General features: G+C 39.4%; 1 protein-coding gene across 1 annotated transcript in view; it reads left to right on the top strand.

Moving 5' to 3' along the window:
- The window catches only part of OFCC1 (orofacial cleft 1 candidate 1), a 517,189-nt gene that overhangs the window by 266,808 nt on the left and 227,427 nt on the right, over window positions 1–22,954 (top strand). Inside the window, exon 4 of the mRNA XM_033219478.1 lies at window positions 17,861–17,921. Within this exon, the coding sequence (XP_033075369.1) occupies window positions 17,861–17,921 (61 nt within the window). The remainder of the gene's footprint in view (window positions 1–17,860; window positions 17,922–22,954) is intronic.

The following is a 22,954-nucleotide window of genomic DNA, read 5'->3' as shown; positions in this document are numbered from 1 at the left end:
GTTCTTTCCCATCTGTCTTCTTACAATCACTGCTCAAAATGCAGGCGTACCTCTTCCCCATTTCTCATGTTATTATAGTGAAACGCCCAGGTGCCAAACATCAACAAAAGCAATAGCAACAATTCTGAGAGGCCAACTCATAGAGCATTACAAATAATTTCTGATGACACTATGATGATGAAATCATGATGAAACTCCTTCCATTCCCATAGAAAAATAGCAACAGAGTTGATGCAGAAATATGGGTCAGTAATATTTCTCCATAGACAAATGAACTGATGTTACAAAAAAAAGTACCACCCAGGGCTGCTGCACATATGTGCACAGCTGCACTACTTCGAGGGGGACACTCAGCTCACATATTTTGATTTGAATGGTGCTCCCCTGAGTTGTGCAATGTACAACCTGCAGAACTGGACACAGTGACCCTTTCCCATTTCTTTAATTTGGAGGCACTTTAAAAAATAATAACACTTTATGTGTTTGACAATTATTTATCAATATTTGTGGTATACTGCAGTTATATTTTTTCTCATTTGTGAACTAATTATAATTGAATTGAGAAGGAAAACAGTTAATAGTGTATTATACACATATAGAATATAGAAAGTTATTTTAATTTACATAAATATTTTTGTTGCAGATGTAATAAAGGGTGTTCAAGAAAATATGTATTTATTCAAGCACAAATATATAATACCTTAAAATAAAGTCATAAAATTCTGTAAGGGAAGTAAAATGGAAATCCAAGTCAAAAAAGAAGTATTATGAAACTATCAACAATAAAAATAGCGAGTTCATGTATGTTGAAAATGGATAAGAGAGGGTATAAAATACTACTGTATTTATATTCCACTGGATACATTTATGTGAGTGATAAAAGTTATGTAACAGGATTATTTTAAAATTTTAGTATTTATAGCATGCTAGAGGTCACATTTCTAGCAAATTTATGATAGAAAATTTTGTGCGTCAACCAGAAGTCATCTAAAATTTCAAAGTTGTTTTTGAGGGTATGAAAACAAGAAAAGTAATTGAAAACCATGTATTGTATATTATTTTATTGTCATATCATGTGACAGGAATTTCCCTATAAGAAAAAATTCAGAATATTCTTCTTTAAACATTTTGAAGCAAACGTCTGGAAACCTTTAGGCAAGTGTAACAGATACTGGTTCTTCATGCTTAAGTGGGAGAGGACAGTTGAATGTCCTCCTCCTCATTTTCCTACCCTAAAGTGATGCCCTCCTACCCTTAACAGAAAAGTACTCATGTACACAAGCATTTGTTAGGCTTTCACTTCTCTCATACTTAACTATGAATGGTCAGTCAAGGTCCATCAGCCATCAGCCTATAAGCAAGGACCGTCAACAACGTGAGGAAAAACAGCAACATGAAATAGAAGGACAATGGTAAGCAAACTGAGAAACTTATCCTGGGGAGAAGGAGGTAATTAAGACATTGGAGAAATTAAAACAAAACAAACCAAAGTAAAAACTCTCAGAAAAATGAAAGCCTTACATCCATAAAACAATAATATGGTGCCAAAAAAGGAAGCATCAGATAACAAAAGTGAACTATTTAAAATTAAAAGTATAATAGCAATTATAAAAAAGAGTCAATAAAGAAGTTGGGGCTGGGTCCAGTTGGCTCACGCCTGTAACCCCAGCACTTTGGGAGGCTGAGATGGATGGATACCTTGAGGCCAGGAGTTCAAGACCTTCCTGGCCAATGTGATGAAACCCTGTCTCTACTAAAAATACAAAAATGAGCTGGACGTGGTGCACTCCTGTAATCCTAGCTATTCAGGATGCTAGAGCATGAGAATTGCTTGAGCCCGGGTGGCTGAGATTGCAGTGAGCTAAGATTGCACACTGGACTCCAGCCTGGGTGACAGCAGTGTTCTGTCACACACACACACACACACACACACACACATACACACATACACACACACACACACACACACACACCATACACACACACACACACACACATACACACACACACACACACATACACACACACACACACACACACACACACACATACACACACACACACACACACCACACACACACATACACACACACACACACACACACACACACAAGAAGTTGGAAGACAAAGTTAAGAAAATGTCCCAGAATGTAGGAAAAAAAGTCAAAGATTTAGAAAGTGTGGAAAATGTTATTAAATGATGCAGAGATTTAACTCAAGGAATGAAACATTTGATAAATTGAATTTTCACAGAGAGAGTGAAGAAAAAAAATGGACAGGGAAGGGAGGCAACCAAATTATAGATGAAAGAGGCCATTTAACCTTGTTGCTGGATCTATTCTCCTTTGAGTAGTACAGGAGCCATGACACTGAACTTCGCAACTGCATGATATTACAGTCAGCAGTATTAATATAGTCATAGTGAGAAGGCTGTTATCAGGTTTTGGTTTTTAGAATAAATTGCAGACAAAGCACAAACATATGACACCTGCATTCATGTTTATCGAAGCACCATTCACAATAACAAAGACATAGAATCAAGCTAAGTGCCCATCAGTGGTGGATTGGATAAAGAAACTGTGGTACATTTACACCGTGGAATACTATACAGCCATAAAAAGAATGAAATCATGTCGTTTACAGCAATATGGATGCAGCTGGAGGCCATTAAAGTGGAGGCCTAAGTAAATTAATGTGGAAACAGAAAACCAAATATCGCATGTTTTCACTGATAAGTGTATTAAACCTTGGGTACACACAGACATAAAGATGGGAGCAATAAGCACCAGTGATTCCAAAAGGACAGAGGAAGGGAGGGGTGCAAGGGTTGAAAACCATTCTGTTAGGTACTATGCTTACTTCCTGAGTGACAGGAACAATAGAAGCCAAAACTTCAGCATCATGAAATATACCCTTGTAATAAACCTGCACATGTACTCCTTGAATATAAAGTTAACATTTTCCTATTGAACATAGTATTACAAGTTCTGGCCAGAGGAATCAGGCAAGAGAAAGAAATAAAGGTCACCCAAATAGGAAGAGAGGAAGTTAAACTATCCCTGTTTGCTGACAACATAATCTTATATCTAGAAAACCCCATCATCTCTGCCCAAAAGCTCCTTAAACTGATAAATAACGTCAACAAAGTCTCAGGATACAACACTGATGTGTCAAAGTCACTAGCATACCTATACACTAACAACAGTCAAGCTGAGAGACAAATCAGGAATGAACGCCCATTCACAATTGCCTCAAAAAGAATAAAATACCGAGGAATACAGCTAACCAGGGAGGTGAAAGATCTCTATAAGGAGAACTACAAAACACTGCTGATAGAAATCAGAGATGACACAAACAAATGGAAAAACATTCCATGCTCATGAATAGGAAGAATCAGTATTGTTAAAATGGCCGTACTGCCCAAAGCAATTTATAGATTCAATGCTATGCCTATTAAACTACCACTGACATTCTTCACAGTATTAGAAAAAACTACTTAAAAATTCGTGTGGAATGAGAAAGGATCCCAAATAGCCAAGGCAATCCTAAGCAAAAAGAACAAAACTGGAGGCATCATGCTACCCGACTTCAAACTATACCACAGGCCTACAGTAGCCAAAACAGCATGACACTGGGACAAAAACACACATAGACCAATGGAACAGAATAGAGAACCCAGAAATACAATCGCCCACCTTCAACTATCTGATCTTCGACAAACCTGACAAAAACAAGCAATGGGAAAAGCATTCACTGTTTAACAAATGTTGCTGGGATAACTGGCTAGCCATTTGCAGAAGACTGAAACTGGACCTCTTCTTTACACTATGTACAAAAATGAACTCAAGATGGTTTAAAGACATAAATGTAAACCCAAAACTATAAAAATGCTGGAAGACCACCTAAGCAAGACCATTCAGGACATAAGCATGGGCAAAGATTTAATGATGAAGATGCCAAAAGCAATTGCAACAAAAGCAAAAATTGACAAATGAGATGGAAGAACTTCTGCATAATGAAAATAAAGAAACTATCAAAAGAGTGAACAGACAATCTATAGAGTGGGAGAAAACTTTTTCAAAGCCTGTGTCTGACAAAGGTCTAATATCCAGTATCTATCAGAATCTTAAATTTACAGCAAAAAACAATCCCATAAAAAAGTGGAAAAAGGACATGAATAAACACTTTTCAAAAAAAGACACACATGTGGCCAACAGTCATATGAAAAATGAGCTCAACATCACTGATCATTAAAGCAATGCAAATCAAATCACAATGAGATAGCATCTCACACCAATCAGATCTCACACCAATCAGAATGGTTACTATGGGAGCTAAAAATAACAATAATAATAATAATAATGGCTGTGGTAGGAGCTAAATGATGAGAACACATGGACACATCAAGGGGAACAACACACACTGGGGCCTACTGGAAGGTGGAGTGTTGGAGGAGGGAGAGGATCAGGAAAAATGACGAATGGATACTGGGCTTAATACCTGGGTGATGAAATAATCTGTACACAAACTCTCATGACACAAGTTTACCTGTGTAACACACCTGCACATGTACCCCTGAACTTAAAATAAAAATTAAAAAAAATTATAAATGTTGCCTTGGAAGGACCATTAAGAATCATTTACGGCCGGGCGCGGTGGCTCAAGCCTGTAATCCCAGCACTTTGGGAGGCCGAGACGGGTGGATCACGAAGTCAGGAGATCGAGACCATCCTGGCTAACAGGGTGAAACCCCGTCTCTACTAAAAAATACAAAAAACTAGCCGGGCGAGGTGGCGGCGCCTGTAGTCCCAGCTACTCGGGAGGCTGAGGCAGGAGAATGGCGTGAACCCGGGAGGCGGAGCTTGCAGTGAGCTGAGATCCGGCCACTGCACTCCAGCCTGGGCGACAGAGCGAGACTCCGTCTCAAAAAAAAAAAAAAAAAAAAAAAAAAAAAGAATTATTTACATATTAGCATGAATTGATTTCTTGATTTTCTCTTAACTTGGAAAATAAAGTATGGTATTTGGTGGTCAGGCACAGTTGCTCACGCCTGTAATCCCACCACTTTGGGAAGCTGAGGCGGGTGGATCATGAGGTCAAGAGAACGAGACCATCCTGGCCAACATGGTGAAACCCCATCTCTACTAAAAATACAAAAAAAAAAAAAAAAATTAGCTGAGCATCGTGGCGCGTGCCTGTAGTTACAGCTACTTGGGAGGCTGAGGCAGGAGAATCGCTTGAACCCGGGAGGCGGAGCTTGCAGTGAGCCGAGATAGCACCACTGCACTCCAGCCTGGGCGACAGAGTGAGACTCCTTCTCAAAAAACAAAACAAAACAAAAAGTGTAGTATTTTGGGAAAATATGAAATATAATTTGGAGAAAGTGAGGCTTTTTGAAGACAAAGTATGCCTGTGTAATGACATTTTATTTTCTATGTGATGATTTTTCTAGGATCAACTTTATTTAGTAACATCAAGGAATCTATATTTTAGCTCTCTTTTATAGATTTCTCACTCCATCAGGATCTACATGCCATATTCCATCTGTAAGTTTCTATAAAGTCATCCAGAATTACTAGTGCATTTTCTATTACTTTGAATATTGCAGAAATGTTCAGTTATACCCTATATAATTGATAAAACGTGACATTTGACCTCAAAATAAAAAAATCAAATTTAAATTAACAAAAGCACAAAATGTTATTATAATTATTATGGTTATGACTGAATGTATATATTCAACCTGAAAATTCAAAGTAACAGTATAGTTGAGAGGGATTTGGAGAGAGAGGTTGGGAAGAAATGGGTAGAAAGGGTGTGGGCCTTAAAATGCTCATGCTTTGAAAGAAGTGAGGCGATTCTCTCTCGAGGCTATGAAATAACAAATAAAGGTTTGATATTATTTAATGCAACCATTAGAAGATATGAAATATTGATACCCAGTAACTTACATAATTGGAAGTGATGTGGAGAGAAGAGAAAAAAAGAATAGTATAAATAAAATGCATGTTAATCATTCATGGTAATATACCAAAGTAATACACTGCTAGGACTGTCATAACAAAGTAGCTCAAACTGGGCAGCTTAAAACAGCAGAGATTTATTCTCTCTCTGTTCTGGAGGCTGGAAGTCTAAAATCAAGGTGTCAGCAGGGTCAGTTCTTTCTAACGGTTGTGAGGAACAATCTGTTCCATGCCTCCCCATAGCTTCTGGTGACTGCTGGCGGTCTTTGGCATTCCGTGGCTTGTGGAGGCATCACGCCCATCTCTTTCTTCATATTCACATGGTTTTCTTCCTATGTGCAGTTCTGTCTCTGTCACCAAATGTCCACTTTTTATAAGGAAATAGTTGCATTTTGACTATGAGTCACCTTAATGATTTCATCTGAACTCATACTGATGTGAAAGGATTTTGCAGTAATCAAAGTATCAGTCAATCTTAAGATACAGAGATTATGTAGGTTGGATAAATTTTGTCACACAAGCCCTTTCAAACCAGAAAGTTTTCTCTGGATGGTGATAGAAAGAGAAGCCAGATCACCCTATATACAAATAAGGTCACGTTCACATGTACTGGGGGTTAGAATGTTGACTCTTTTTTGAGTAACACCGTTCAACCTCTAATCTATGACAAGATTAAGAAAACAACATAAGAAATATAATAACACAAAAATAAGAAATTACAATTTAAGTATTTTGTTACTCTTTAGTATTTCAATATAATATACACATGATATCAATAAGATACATATCATTGCATTAATTATATTAATTACGGTTATAGAATTAACCATCACATCAAACAAAAATCCTAATAGATGGAAACTATTCACCTCTATGAGTTATGAATTGGGGTGGGTAAAAAACAGGGTGGGGGCAGATTTGTATTAACCATTTTGTTGTATTTTATTTCTTGTCATACACATTTATTTCTTTGATGAAAATTGGAAAAAAATTTAGTCTACTCTTTCCTGAGCAATTTATATACATTATGTTTCTCTTTCTTAAGATGAAGCTGTAACTAGCCTACAGTCAAATTCACTCTTTCTAATGTACAGTTTTGTGAATTTTGACAAATGCATACATTCAGGTAACTACAACTATGATCAAAATATGAAAGAATTCGATTACTTTCCTCCTCATTCATGCTGGATTCCCTTTCATTCCTTTGTCGCCAACTTGTCCCTTTGCCCAAGCCCTTGTAACCACTGATATATTTTCTGTCTCTATGTTTTGCCTTTTCCAGCAAGGCATATATGGAATTAAACATTTTGTAGGCTTTGAGTCTGTATTCCGTCACCTTTAAGATTTATGTCTTTTATTACTGAACAGTATTCTACTGCATGCTTTACCATGGTTTATCCATTCACCAGCTGGGGGACATTAATCAGCATTGTTTCTATTTTTTAGAAATTAAAATAAAGTCACTAAAGATATTCATGTATGGATTTTTATGTATGAAATGTGTTTATATTTCATTTGGGGAAATGCCTGGGAGTGGCATTGACTAATGATGTTCAGCATCTTTTCATGTGCTCATTAGCTATTCGTATATCTTCTTAGCAAATGTCTATTCATATCTTTTGCCCATCCTGTAAGTGGGTTGCTTGCCATTTCATTATTGAATTGCAAGTGGTGTTTATACATTCTGAATATAAGTTGTCTGTTAGGTATATAAATTCAAAAATAGTTTTTCCCAGTCTGTGGCTTGTCTTTTCCCTTCTTAATGAAGTTTTGGTAAGCCTTTTTTTTTTTCTTTTTTTTCCTTCCCATGCTACACTTACATAAGCATAATTTTAAACATGTCTCCCCAAGTTTCCTGTCCTTTGGATATCCCATGATGGGTTCAGTACCTATCCCATCTAGGTACTGATGTGAAGGGCTTTTGCAGTAATTAAAGTATCAATCAGTTGATCTTAAGATACAGAGATTATGTAGGTAGGATACATTTTGTCACACAAGCCCTTTCAAACCAGAACATTTTGTCTGGATAATGTTAGAAAGAGAAGCCAGAGAGATTCAAAGCATAAGAAGGTTTTGATGTACACACCATTGCTGACTTGAAGATGGAGTAGGTCACAGGATGTAGAATGTGGCTACCTCTAGAAATTAAATGTGGCTTCTAACTGACAGTCAGTAAGGAAGGCAGGCTTTCAGCCCTACAGTTGAAAACAACTGAATCCTGTCAATAACATGAATAACATGAATGGCCCCACGCTTCAGATAACAGTGTAGCCAGCTGACATTTTGATTTCAGTTTGAGTACAAACCAGCCATGCCTTGCCAGACTTTTGAACTATAGCATCGTGAAGCAATAAATTGGGTGTTTTGAGCTGCTAAACTTGTAATAATATGTTTTTAATTTTGAAGATTATTTTTTCAATTTTTTTCTTTTAGGGATTGTATCTTTGTTCTCATAATTAATTGTGAATAAGACTGCCAAAGTCACAACAACTTTCACCTAGAATTTTAATAGTTTTAGCTTTTGCATTTAGGACTATTAACCATTTGGGGTTAATTTTCGTGTATGAGTGTTAATGTTATTTTTTTTGAAATTTCTTATTTTGAAAATTATATGTTTTCTTTAATTATCATTATATTTTATTTTAATTCTGTCAGATTAATTCTTTAAACATGACTTCTGTTAATTCTTTGAACATAGTTATAATAAATGCTTTGAAGTCTTTGTCTGCTAAATGCAACCTCCTTATCCACTCAGAGTTAATTTTTATTGACAACTTAGTTCCCTGAATATAGGTCACACGTTCCTTTTTGTTCTGTCTTGTAAATTTTTGTCAAGAACCGGACATCTTAGATAATATATTGTAGCAAATATAATTCTGATTTTTTTCCTTGAACGCTGTTATTGTTGCTGTTTGTGTGTTGTTATTGTTTTGCTTGTTTTCTTTTGTCTTGGTTTTAGTAACTTGCTGGAACTTAATCTGTTGAATCTGTCTTCCCCATGATGTGTGGCTGCTGATATCTCTGCTTATTTTAAGAAAAAATTAAAGGTTAAGTTTGTGCTGGCTTTCTAGTGGCTCCTCTGTGTCTGCATAGTTTGGTAGTCAACCAATGATTGTCCTCAAATACCTTGACCAGTAAGACTTCCGTCTTCTGCTGATGGATCTGTAGGAGGGTTTGGGAGCCCATTCAACATTCAGACAGTTTTCAGACATTCACAGAGTTTACTTTCTGCCAGGCCCTCCTGGGTCTTTCCTGTAGACTTGCATAGCACCCAAGTCAATGCAGGATGTGTAGACAGCTGGGCCCTCTTTAGTCTTCCCTGCATGTGTGCACAGCCTCCCAGCTAGCCAGAGACCTGAGGAACTATCAGCCAACCCTTCTTTGGCCATCTTATCTCTAGGTTCTTCCTGCCAAATTAATGTTAGTCAAGTTTTTCACTGCTCCACCCAAGTAGGACTACAATTCAGGGTGGTAGAGCCATGGGCTTTCATTATTTGCTTCCCATTAGTTTGCTACTTCCACTTATAATACAACTTGGTGTGGATTTTTTGCCCTAGCATCAAATGAAGTCATCTTCCTCCAACAGTGAAATTGTTGTTTTTGGCCAGACTTTCCCTGGCAGCTTTACAACACTGGTCTAGCTGGAATAAGGTCAGGGTAGTGGGGGACTGCAGATACTGGAGCAACCTCAGTCAAGAATGCCATAGACTCCCCCAGTTCATGCCTTAATTTGAGCAGTTTTCCATTAATGAATGTTTTTCTGTATTTGTTTTTCACCTCTGGTCATTTTCCAGAGCACTGAAATTACTGCTTTAGACCCTTTTCTTCTTGCGATTTTAGAGTTGTTTTTTGAAGGCTGAAATTTGACAATCTTCATTCCACCATGTTTGTATCCCACTTCATCATTTCTGTTTTGTTTGTTTGTTTGTTTGTTTGTTTGTTTCGGAGACTGAGTCTTGCTCTGTTGCCCAGGCTGGAGTGCAGTGGCGTGATCTTGGCTCACTGTAACCTCCACCTCCCAGGTTCCAGCGATTCTCCTGCCTCAACCTCTCGAGTAGCTGGGATTACAGGTGCACGCCACCACACCTGGCTAATTTTTGTGTATTTTTAGTAGAAACCGGATTTTGCCATGTTGGCCAGACTGGTCTCGAACTCCTGACCTCAGGTGATCCACCCACCTCTGCCTCTCAAAGTGTTGGGATTACAGGTGTGGGCCACAACGACCAGCCCCACATCATAATTTCTGAAAGATATTTTTGGGAGTATAAAATTTTGTATTTATGATTGTTTTTCTTTCTGTAAAGATATTTCCTTTACTGCCTTCTGGTTCACATAGTTTTTGATTGTCTGCTGTAATTCTTATGTGTGTTCCTCTGTGTGTGATATGCTTCTTTTCTCTGCCTGCCTTCAAGATTTTTTCTTTGCTGTTGGTTTTTAGTAGTTTATAGATGAGGGATCCAGGTGTGTTTTATGCTAGTTGGTCTTCTGTGAGTTCCTTCGAATGTGAGCTTTGGTGTCCATCACTAATTTGAGGGAATTCCTAGCCACCATTCCTTCAGTGGTTTTTCTACCCTATGCTCCCCTCTCCTTTTGCATTCAAAATTACAGGTCCGTCCGTTATTTGAATTGGTCCCATCACTCTTTGATCCTCTGTATTAACTTTTTTAAAAACTCATTTAAAAAAATCTTTGTGGTTAAATTTGAGTAATTTCTATTGGTGATAGTGAGTCAACTGATTCTATCCTCAGTCATGCTGAGATTACTAATGAGGTTGCTGATAGCATTCTGCATACCATATTATTTCTAACATATTTTCATTTAATTCTTTCTTATAGTTTCCATCTCTCTGCTGAAATTCCACAGCTAGTCAGGTATGTTGCCCATCTTTTATATTAGGGCCTTTACCACATCAATCATGTTGTTTTTAATTCTCTGACAGTTTCAACACCTGGGTCACATCTGATTCTGCTTCTCTTGATTGCTTTGTCTATCTGACAGAGTGCCCCCTCCCCTCCACTCCACCTTTGCTTTTTTATTTGTCACCTGACTTTGTTGGAAAGCTGGTCATTTTGGGTAGAACAGTAGAGACTGAGATAAACATTCTTTATGCCCATAAATGACATGCCTTTAATTTTGTTAGTCTTTCAATATGTGGGGGTCAGTCTGTCTAGCCAGGACAGGACTTGAACTGGGTGTGGTTGTAGTTGTTGTTGTTAGGGCTATCATCAGTGCGTCACAGGCTGAGAACTCCTCTAGTCTTAACTCATGCTTAGAGTGGTGGCTATTAATAGGAGAAGTTTCTTCAGTGTTGGCTTAAACTTCAGATTGAAGTCCTTTATTTATTTTTTATTTTTTATTTTTTTGAGATGGAGCCTTGCTCTGTTGCCCAGGTGGGAGTGCAATGGTGCTATCTGGGCTCACCGCAACCGCCGCCTCCTGGATTCAAGTGATTCTCCAGTCTCAGCCTCCTGAGTAGCTGGGACTACAGGCACATGCCACCATGTCTGGCTAATTTTTGTATTTTTAGTAGAGATGGGGTTTCACCGTGTTAGCCAGGATGGTCTCAGTCTCCTGACCTCGCGATTCACCTGCCTCGGCCTCCCAAAATGCTGGGATTACAGGCATGAGCCACTGCGCCTGGCCATGTTTAAGTCCTTTCTTTGCAACTTGCCTTTAGACTGCATCTCTCTTTATGTTTTTGCTCCTCTTCCACCAGGACATTGATATTACTGGCTACTCAGTGCTTGGTAGCCTGTTGGTAGGCTGTGTGGATGTTCTCCTCAGAATTAAGCAGGAGCTGTGTCTCTGGGTCTCAGGGATGGGGCCATCTCAGTGAACCTGTCCCTCTGCCTTAAGTAGGAGACCTCTAATAATTCAGGCCAGGATATTTTCTTGTTCCTACCACAGGGTTACAGGGTATGTTTGTATTCTCTTCTCCCAGCAGCAAACAGCCTTAACCTGTGGCTTGGTACAACAGAGTTCATTGCCCTTCCAACAGAGGAGGCTTCTGTTCCTGAGAAGAGGTAGAGGTGGAATATTCAGGTAAGACTTTATGCTTTCCTGTAGTGGCTTCTGTTCCTCTCCACAAAATCTGCATCACTAGGGAAGCTTTGTCTGGACCAGGGTTTCTCAATAGCAGCTCTATTGATATTATGGATTGGACAGTTTGTCATAGCGGGGCTCGTCTATGTATTGCAGGATGTTTAGCCACATTAGATCCAGGCTCTAATCACTGGATCCCCCAAGCTGTGACAAACAAAACCATCTCCAGACGTTGTCAAATGTCCCCTTGGAGGCGAAGTTTCCCCCCATTTGGATGCACCATTCTGGGCTCTCACGTTGCCTCAGTATTTATTCTGAGCACCCAGAAGGTCTGTGGAGAAGAGACTGTGAGTAGATGTGAATTTCCCTTGTGTTTGAAGATCCCACAAGTTCCATACTGTTAACTAAGCCACGTTCAGACTTTAGACAATTATTGACAATTTTTGGGTGAATTCTTCTTACTGATCCGCAAGGGGTCTCTTACCTGCTCCAGAAAGCAAGTGCTTGCGTTCTGTCACTCCTTGGAGGCACTTTACTGTCTCTAGGCTTGGGATTAATCTGTCACCCTATGACCTCAGCTCTCCGAGGAGTTCAATAGTATTTCTAAATTTGTATATTACTTAGGATGTTTATTGCTTTACATTTGGGAATGATGCCCTTTCTAGCTTTGGACACCTTCAGTGGAAGCTGGAAGTCTGACATACACAATCTTAAAAATTTCTTGGTCAGGCGCGGTGGCTCAAGCCTGTAATCCCAGCACTTTGGGAGGCCGAGACGGGCGGATCACGAGGTCAGGAGATCGAGACCATCCTGGCTAACATGGTGAAACCCCGTCTCTACTAAAAATACAAAAACTAGCCGGGCGAGGTGGCGGGCGCCTGTAGTCCCGGCTACTCGGGAGGCTGAGGCAGGAGAATGGCGTAAACCCGGGAGGCGGAGCTTGCAGTGAGCTGAGATCTGGCCACTGCACTCCAGTCCAGGTGACAGAGCGAGACTCCGCCTCAAAAAAAAAAAAAAAAAAAATTCTCAAATATCCTGTAGAGCAGCTGGAGATTTTCAGAGGTTAAGCAACTCTTCTGGTTGCAGGAGGTTGGAAGCAGCTCTTTCCTAACCATACACTCCAGTCCATTCCACACTGCTGTTCTTACTCCTCTGTAGAGTGATGCTGTGTTAACTATTGACTCTCCAAGGCACAGTTTATATTCCTCTTTTTACCTATTCCTCAATGTCGATTTAGACACTAGTGCAGAAAACTACTGGGTAGGATGAGGCGGAGAGTGATGGTGGAGCAGTTTGTCACTGTGGGTACCAGGCCTCCTCTCATCTCTCTCTCAGAAGTTTCAAATTCGGATGCCTGTAGGGGCCAGGCAAGAAACATAAAAGAGTAAAGTGTGCTGGGTCTATGTGGGCTCTTGTTTTCCTTGACACTAGTGGCCCTGCTTTTGTTAGTGACAGAGGAAAATCTTTCTTTATAAGAGAAACAGCAGTGCAAGCTAAGGATTGGCAGAGTTTTTAAAATTGGGGCATACATTGTGAGGGCTCCTGGACACTCCCTATTGTCTTAGAGCCACCCATGAATATTACCCATCTGTCTTGAGATCACTTCATTCAACATTACCTAAATATTTTTCAAGCACCCACTGCTTCTGAGGCTCTACTCTTCGTTCCAAGGGTGTAGCAATAACTAAAACGACTCCTTAAAGGAAAGGACATTTTGGTTTGTGGTCTGCAGTAGGGAGGATGGGACCTGTGGGCCTGGAGAGTATTGCCTGAAAAACACGCTGCCGCCACTCAACTCTGGCCAATTGCTGCCAACCATGAACGCTGACCCTATGTTGCCAAAGCTTTTAATTTTCCAAGACAAATCAGAAATTGGATTTCTATTTTAAGTGGCAACTTTCTTATTTTTAAACACTGGCTCAACGTTTTAAAAATCACTGTGGAGGTTAAACAAAATGTGTCTGCAGACAGACTCTGGCTTGCGACCTCTGTTAAACACCATCTTTGCCCTTGCTGGTCTGCTTAAGAAGAGAAATGCAATGAAACGACAGCTGTAGCCATGTTAATTCCCTTCTTTGGAAGCAGTGAACCAGTCATCAGAGATTTGGCAATTCCAAGGCTTAATTTGCAATATAAGGCCAACAATTTCAGTGAAAGCCGTTTTAAAATCAGCCTTCAAATCAACAAACAACAAAATGACTATACAAATCAGCAGTGCTTATTAACCTGGACTCAAGAGAGTGTGGCCAACAGGTTACTTGCAAGCAGGGGATACTGCAGTTATAAATCTGCTTGCAAGTTGGAGATTGGCTTTTAGAAAATGATCCCTATTGTAGGCCACTTGCATTTCTATAAACATGCTACACTCTCATCCAAACCTGCAACTGCAGTGTGAGTTTTGCAATGGTGCCCGTTTGTTTATTTATTAAGTCTAGAGTTCTCGATAAAGCCTAAGGTTATTATTATTATTATTTTTGGTAAATTTATAGTGTTTATAACTTATTTTTCTTTTTTTTTAAGCTAGCTACTTTGGACTTTTTTTTTTTTTGAGACAAAGTCTTACTCTTGCTCTGTCGCCCAGGCCGGAGTGCAGTGGCTCAATCTCGACTCACTGCAACCCCCACCTCCCAGGTTCAAGTGATTCTCCTGCCTCTGCCTCCCAAGTAACTGGGATTACAGGCATGCACCACCATGCCCGGCTAATTTTTGTATTTTTAGTAGAGACGAGGTTTCACCATGTTGGCCAGGCTGGTCTCAAACTCCTGACCTCAGGCAATCCACTCAGCCTCTCAAAGTGCTGGGATTACAGGTGTGAGCCACTGCGCCTGGCCAATAGTGAAGGTCTTACAGATAGTTTAGCAAATGAATTCATTTTCTGATTGGCTTCATATTTTGCCAGTTACTCGAGCAATAGGTTTTTTGTGTTTTAAAAGGAATGTGGTAGCTGATCAGTAATAATCACTAACTTGTTGAAATTATTACGTGCTGACAGATTCTACTCATTGTCCTATGAACTTCTTGTTCTCATTTTCTTCACCACTCTTTGCTCCCGTGTTTCTTCCATTTCCCTTTTCCCGTTTGACTGTTTGTCTGTTCCTCAAAGTTCACTCTGCTGCCTGTGCACATATTTACGGGGTCCCTACATCCTCCATGCTGATCCAGCTCCTCTGGCCTCTGGAACCCGGCCTCATACCTCTTCTTTATCCCCACCACTTGCCAGAACTCCTTAGCAGCTGAAAGGCTGTCTTCCACCTTTTAACAATTCTTTCCCACTTTTGAGGTCTTTGAACGAAGCCCTGAGGAGTTGCACGGGAGACACATTTTCATGTGTCAGTATATCCATTACAGCCAACAGCTTGCCAAATCTGTTCATGCTCTAAAGCCAGGTCACATGTTTACTGATTTTCCTTAGCTCAGGATGGGTCATTTGCTTTTCCTAACGCATGTTCTGCTGGTTGTCCCCCATTTGTGAGGGTCTGACTACAACCCCCAAATTCTAGCTCATACAAACTCAGTGACTGACATGCTTTATTGAAATAATGCCTAATAGAACCTGTCAGAGATTCCTAAGTGAGGAGACACCCTGGGCCACTCCCGTTGTTCCTGAAAGAGGGCAATAGATAGCTGTATGCCTCCCCGGGTGACAGCAGCTTTTTAAAATGACACAACACTCACTTCTCTCAGGCTGCCTTCTGGATTCAACTCTACATTTTGTCTGAGATAATGAGGAATTTTGATCTTATTTTACAATTATATTGGGTCTTACTCTACTGAGACTGTATTCTGAATAGTTATGCAGAAAGGCATTTAAAATGCAGCCTTCTAGGAAGGAAGACAAGTGCTCTGCCTTATTTGAAGTTTCTTAAGCATTCTATTTATGTTAATAGAGGTAACCTGGGCTTTTTAGCTTGTACACTTTGGGTTATATGTCTGCAAAATAAATTTATGATGACAATTAACATGAGCAATGTTGCAACTTACAAACATTTTCAAAGACAGGTACTAACTATCAGATTAAGGCCAAATTCAAGGGAAAAAAAATTCTGCTCCATATATATTCCTAGAAATAGATTCTTTAGAATTACTCTTCAGTCACTGTACTGTGGAAAACACAAGTCAAACTTCAATTTCTGCCAGTTGTTTAAATTTTTTAAATCTTGACACTGGTTTTTTCTTTTAAATACTTTCACATGTGTTTCACTTGTTTTAGGAAGTAATTCAATATAATCTTTAAAACTCTTAGGTTACTTTTAATAAAAAAGTAAGAGTTTTTTTTTTTTTTTTTTTTTTTTTTTTGAGATGGAGTCTCGCTCTGTTGCCCAGGCTGGAGTGCAGTGGCCGGATCTCAGCTCACTGCAAGCTCCGCCTCCCGGGTTCACGCCATTCTCCTGCCTCAGCCTCCCGAGTAGCTGGGACTACAGGCGTCCGCCACCTCGCCCGGCTAATTTTTTTGTATTTTTTAGTAGAGACGGGGTTTCACCGGGTTAGCCAGGATGGTCTCGATCTCCTGACCTCGTGATCCGCCCGTCTCGGCCTCCCAAAGTGCTGGGATTACAGGCTTGAGCCACCGCGCCCGGCCAAGAGTTTTTAAATTAGCACTAGAAGGACTAAAATCTTCCATTTTGCAACATTGATACTATTCAAAAGCTCATATACACTTTGTGAAGTAATTTTTGAAAACAATAATAGATAGCTCTGAATAAAAATAGTGTCACGTGTATCATTCATACACAATGGGCTTTATTTTACTGCCAACTACTGATAACCATTTCAAAAGGGCAAACTTCGAGTTTAAAGTTTAAAAGACTCTTTTTCTTTTTTTTTTTTTTTGAGACAGGGTCTGGCTCTGGCACCCAGGCTGGAGTGCAGTGGCACGATGTCACCTCACTGCAACCTCTGCCTCACAGGCTCAAGCCAGCCTCCCATCTCAGCCTCCCAAGTAGCTGGGACTCCAGGCGTGTGCCACCATGCCTGGCTTTTTTTGTATTTTTTGTAGAGATAGGTGTCTGACTATATTGCCCGGGCTGGTCTCAAACTCCTGAGCTCAAGCAGTCCACCCACCTTGGCCTCCCAAAGTGCTAGGATTACAAGTGTGAGCCACCATATATGGCCTAAAATATTATTCTGGTGAACATTTACAATAATTTAATAAATGCTGGGATCATCACTCATTAAAAAAATTCCATTTATTCTCATTATCTGGGCCCAGACTGTGTTCTGGTGTAGTATTTCTGTCAATTAAAGTAATATCAAATGTAATACTTTGCGGATTGACCTTAATAATTTATTGTATGACTTTAAGGAATTTTAAAAATGAGTGTTAAAACCACATTTCCTTTTATTGTAATTTTTATATTTTATATCTTTGCTGGATGATGTTCTCAGGGTTTAATCTGCTTAGCCCTTCAGTATACATATTTATCATTGACTTTATCAGATATTATCTACTTATGACTGTTGAAAACCTGGATCACAACTTTTAAATGATAAACAGCACAGACATCTAAGGTATGCAGCAGCAAGCTGTCATTGTAACTTCAATGCAATCTGAATTTGTCACTTTTGGGGAATAAAATAGGACATTTAATCCATCTCAATCAAATCTGAAGTTTTCCTAGAGATTGCCTTTGTAAAACATTTTGAGAATGTTGACTGACCCTCAGTTTATTGGGAGTCTGGCTTAAGCAACGAGCAACAACAATAAAAGTAAGACACTAGCTTATATCCTGTTGACTTTATACTTAGATTTTTCGGAACCATTAAGTAGCACTGTAACTCTCCAGTTCCACATTGCTTAACATAGCCATGGTTGGGTCAATTTACCTTGGTTTTTAAATATTATTTTTCTTTTTTAGGGAAACTGGATTGAAATCTGCACGTTGCCAAGGGCAAGAAGCTGAGAACATGGAGAGAGAGGTAAGATCGATGTCACAGGAGGCCCCTCCTTAATTTTTTTCCTTTAAAAGCAAGGCTTTCAAGCTTGACTTTTCGTTATCCATGGATGGAAAGTATAGAAGTGAGTAGAAATGTAGCATCCTTTGTAGCACTCACCAGTAAAGAGGCTGATTAACGAGTGTAGCAGGCAATGTCATAGCAAAAGAGAGTCTATGGAAGAGAAACAAAAGTGCCTCAGAATTCGCAAGGATTCTCATGATCCATAGTAGGACCTCATGGTGCCTGTCCGCTCTTTCTATTTTTGATTAGATTTATAAACACAGCAGCACATATTTTCATGTGGCTTATCGCCTAGGGGCAGAATCAGATTGGCTGCACTGAAACTGTGAGGCTTGTGAATTTTGGGCAAGGGCTAGAGTGAAATAAGTAGTGTAATTGTTTTTGTGGAGTGACCGTGGGACCTCCTCTGTTCTGAATTACACATGGCTCAACCCTTTGACCTGACCAGACTCTGCAAAGGCTGGCAGGACTCCTAACGCTGTGCTGAAAGGGTCGTCGCTGAACAAGCTGGAACGTTATCTGTCAGGCCAGATGTGGGCCAACAACTAGATTCAAATATATTAATTACTAGTGGAACACATTTGCAACCACTTCGACTTCACTTAACCCATCATCATATAAGTTATTATTTCAACAGGAAGTGCCAATGCGGGGAATGTTTAGAATCCAAATGTAGCACAGATCCTTTGATAAATATATTATTAGGCTATTTTTTTTTTTTTTTAGTTTACTAAATTTTGGATCATCTTTGAGAATATTTTGCCTAATATTTCAAACATTATTATTTTGAGTCTTTTAATATCCCCAGGTTTGGGGGGAATGTCATAAGCCATGATTAAAACTCTTTCATCTCAACGAGTTTAATTCTTTCAAAATAGATGGTAATCCACTGATATAATTCCTTGAAAGAATCAAAGCTGGGGGAATGCAGAGAACTGGGAAAAGATTTGGGAGAATCATAGGTGCTGACATTTGTGCAATTGTGGAGAATTCATTCTGTGATTCACATGCTGATGAGTTGGATAAAGATGTTTATCTAGGTATGATTTTGAAGTGACATCCTTGAATTTTTGTTTCGGATTCAGTAGCTTAAATTTTCAAAGGCAATCTAAGCAGAAATCTCAAGTTTTTTTAGGCCCTTGACATTATTACCAAAACTAGTTCTAATTCTGGAATATGCCTAAAATTTTTTTTAAATTTAGTGTCTTTCCTTGCCAATGCTACAAAGTAAAGGTCTCTGTAGGTATTTTATGTTTATAGCCACATACAAATAATTTAACATTTAAATTTTTGCTTTCTTATCTGAGGCAACTCAGGCTGAATATGAATTCACTTCTTAGTTACATGACACTTAAAATTGTCTTTAAAGAGTATACAACTTTGTGTGTGTGTGTGTGTTTTGAATTGTATTTTTGTCTTACTCCAGGGACTCTAAACATGAAAATGGGGAGGTCCTCATCAAATCAGTTACAAAAAAAAAAAAACACTCAAATATCCTATAAGCCCCCCAACAAAACTGCATTCAGCCCTACCCAGCCTTACTCTCATTAGCAGTGAAGGGTTTGCTTTGCACACAATCTAACATGGAATGCTTAGAGCAGACAGGTGCAAATTGCAAGCTGTTTCACTTTGGCTGTTATCCCTTGAATCGACAAAGTAATAGACTGGGAGAACAAAAAAGGTTCCAGCTCAAGCTGCATAAATGAAAGTCTTAACAGGGACACACCAGCTGGCTAGGAGAATTCAATGTAGTGAATACTAAACATTACCTTTGTGCCACTTGCCAAGGAAAAGGGCTTCAGTGACACCCCCTCCCTTTGATGATTGAGATGATGTGCCTTCAAAATCGTATTTTTGCTTTATTGTAAAGGCGATACTGTGGCCGAAGTGCATGAGAACAGAATCCAACATACCTGTTCCTGTAATGTTGCCATCATTACACTCCTCCGAGCGATTCAGGCATGATTAGGTTCCTGGAGTGGGACCAGATTGACAGTATTTCTATCCATGTCTTTTTTGGCTGATCCAAGCAAAGCCCCAGAGCAGTGAAACAAGAAAACACAATCACTAGCACCCCCGCCTCCCCAGCAAGATGAATCTGCTGAGCTAGGCTGCTGAAAAAAACAGTTGTTCATATTAGGAACACCTAATTTCGTTTCATGGAAGAGCCATGCCACGCCGGTATGTGTAGGAATCTAAAGTATGCGTATCCAAAAAGAGACCCTAACTCTGTCATCCCAAAGTTGCTTCTCTTTGTGACTTCCCAGTGTGCACAGGAACTGTTGTCTGCAAGAAGGAACTTTCACTTGAGCTCTGAGGCCACCGACTTGGTCTGACCCGGCAGATAAGGGTAGGAAGAAAACTGGAGCTGGCCTTGTTTACAGCCGGACAGTAGAAAACAGCCAGACACAAATGAGGGGTGACGGTTTCATGAAGCACAATTGGTTGATCCCAGATGCAATCTGACTGCCCTGAACTGAGCGATGATCCGTACAGTATGCAGAATTCACTTTCTTGCTGGTCTGTGCCCACCAGCCTTGGAGGAGTGCTCCCTGCGCCCCTCAGCCATGGCTTTGAGCGCAACCAGAGCTGAACAACTGCACTGCGGGACCCGATTCCTTCTGACAACAATCACATTCTTTTAAAAACTTCATACATTTTGGTTGTCACTGGTTATAAATGAGTTTGTTGTTGTTCATGTTTGCTACTCTATCGTAGATTTCCTTTCAAGTTGAGAGTGTCCGCGTCAAAAGGTATTTGTTGCTTTTTAACGAAAAGGAAATTAATATTAGAAACTGTCAGTTCTTAAAAATTTCAGGTTTTCAGGTTTTTTTCCTGTTCAAATCACAAAATATTGTTTCTTCCACATTATTGAATATATTCAATAGGGTAACGTTATTAAAAAGAACTGATTTAGCACTACTTAAACACATATAAATACATTACCTTTCAGTTATTCAAGATGAGTAAGTTCTAGGGATCCGTGGTCCGGCATCGTGCTGACAGTTAACACTGCAGTGATTAAACTTGCGTTAAGAGGGTAGATCTCATGTTATCTGCTCTTATTACAATAAAAAATGCTTTAAAAATGTTTCCCTTTAGAGAGTTACTTTGTGTTATAGCCACTAAATAGAAGCACGAAGGCAGAAGCCACAAAGCCTATCCATAGTAGATTTATTAATAGTTAAGATTTCTAGAGATTTTGCTGATCTCCAAAACTGACTAGATATCACTGAGAAGCAGGAAGATGCTGGTGATGAAATTTTATTTTTTTAATTTAATTTTTGACATACATTATAGGAATTTAGTAAGTTAATGTGAACTTATTAAAATGCTAACATTCGCCTAAACACACTAAGTTAACTACTGGTAATGAATGAATTGATGTAAAATATGAGTGAAGGATGATTTTGCATGAGCTAGAGAGATAAAAATCTCATCAGGAAAGAGAGACTCTGAATTGAGAAGGGGGTGGAGGAAAATGCAATTTACACCACTTAAATGTGCCCATGTGTAAAGGAGAGAAAGCAGTGAGGAAATTGGCAAAAGAGAGAAGTCGGAAATCACTCCTAATTTCCTCTTGAACATATGTTAGTAGTAAAGAGGTCACAAAATACAAACCACCGCTTGGTGATCCTCTCAAAGAATTCATCTCTGGTGTGTACATGCAGACATTGCTTTCCTTTTGAATATGTGAACTTGTGAAAATATGCTTGAGACCTTTATAACATTGAGAGCAAGTCCATAATTTCATTCAAAGTCCTTAGTAAGGAAATGAGGTCTATTAATAGGCCACATCCATCTATTTAAAAGCATGTTTGACTCGGTCTGAAAGGAGTGAAGTGCCAAAATTACTGAACCATGTCAAGAAAACTAGTATCTGCTGTTTCCTCAGCTGAAGGCTGTGAAAAAAACAGACTTCAACCTCTTTCTTAATAAAATGAAGGAACATTTAGTGCAGTTGTGAACTACTCTTTTAAAAAGTTTACCAAGTTTTTAATGAATGTAGTCTTATTTATTTATTTATTTATTGAGACGGAGTCTCGCTCTGTCACCCAGGCTGGAGTGCAGTGGCGCGATCTCGGCTCACTGAAAGCTCCGCCTCTTGGGTTCACACCATTCTTCTGCCTCAGCCTGTAGCTGGGACTACAGGCGCCCGCCACCACAACCAGCTAATTTTTTTGTATTTTTTAGTAGAGATGGGGTTTCATATTGTTAGCCAGGATGGTCTTGATCTCCTGACCTCGTGATCTACCCGCCTTAGCCTCCCAAAGTGCTGGGATTACAGATGTGAGCCACTGCGCCCGGCCTTATCTTTTTATATTAAAATGGAGAGAATATGTAAATTAGTGTATTTATTTTTTATTGTTATTTACAGCATACATCCTAATGCATTTCTAGCATACATTTTAACACTAAGCATCTAAGCAATTTTTGGAGTTTGTATCAGATTGTGAAACAACCTCCTAGATGTTATTTATACCTTTTAAATTAGAGCAGTTGTGCAGAATACACCACTATATGGGTATAAACTGAAGCATTAGAAACTTAGAATTCTTTAATGAAGAAAACATGTTTTAAAAATTATTAGACTTTTGTCCAAATAAAATTCTTTATGCATTTTCCTTAAAAGAAAATGCTCACTGCAAGGTCTGCCTCCCAGGTTCACTCCATTCTCCCTCCTCAGCCTCTTGTGTAGCTGGGACTACGGGCGCCCGCCACCACGCCCGGCTAATTTTTTGTATATTTAGTAGGGATGGGGTTTCACCATGTTGGCCAGGATGGTTTCGATCTCTTGACCTCGTGATCTGCCCGCCTCAGCCTCCCAAAGTGATGGGATTACAGGCATGAGCCACCGTGCCCAGGCTGAAATAACTTTTTAACCTATTTTACACTAAATATTTACCCTGTGTTTCAGAGGGATTCTCGGAAAATTAGGTCCTGTATTTGGGTTGACTGCATGGCATATTTGTCAGTTATGCCATAAACATGCC

Source organism: Trachypithecus francoisi, unplaced genomic scaffold, assembly GCF_009764315.1.
Source record: "Trachypithecus francoisi isolate TF-2019V2 unplaced genomic scaffold, Tfra_2.0 Lachesis_group10, whole genome shotgun sequence".
Classification (NCBI taxonomy): Eukaryota; Metazoa; Chordata; class Mammalia; order Primates; family Cercopithecidae; genus Trachypithecus; species Trachypithecus francoisi.
The sequence above is the reverse complement of the archived record's forward strand: the minus strand, read 5'-3'. Positions and strand labels throughout refer to the sequence as shown.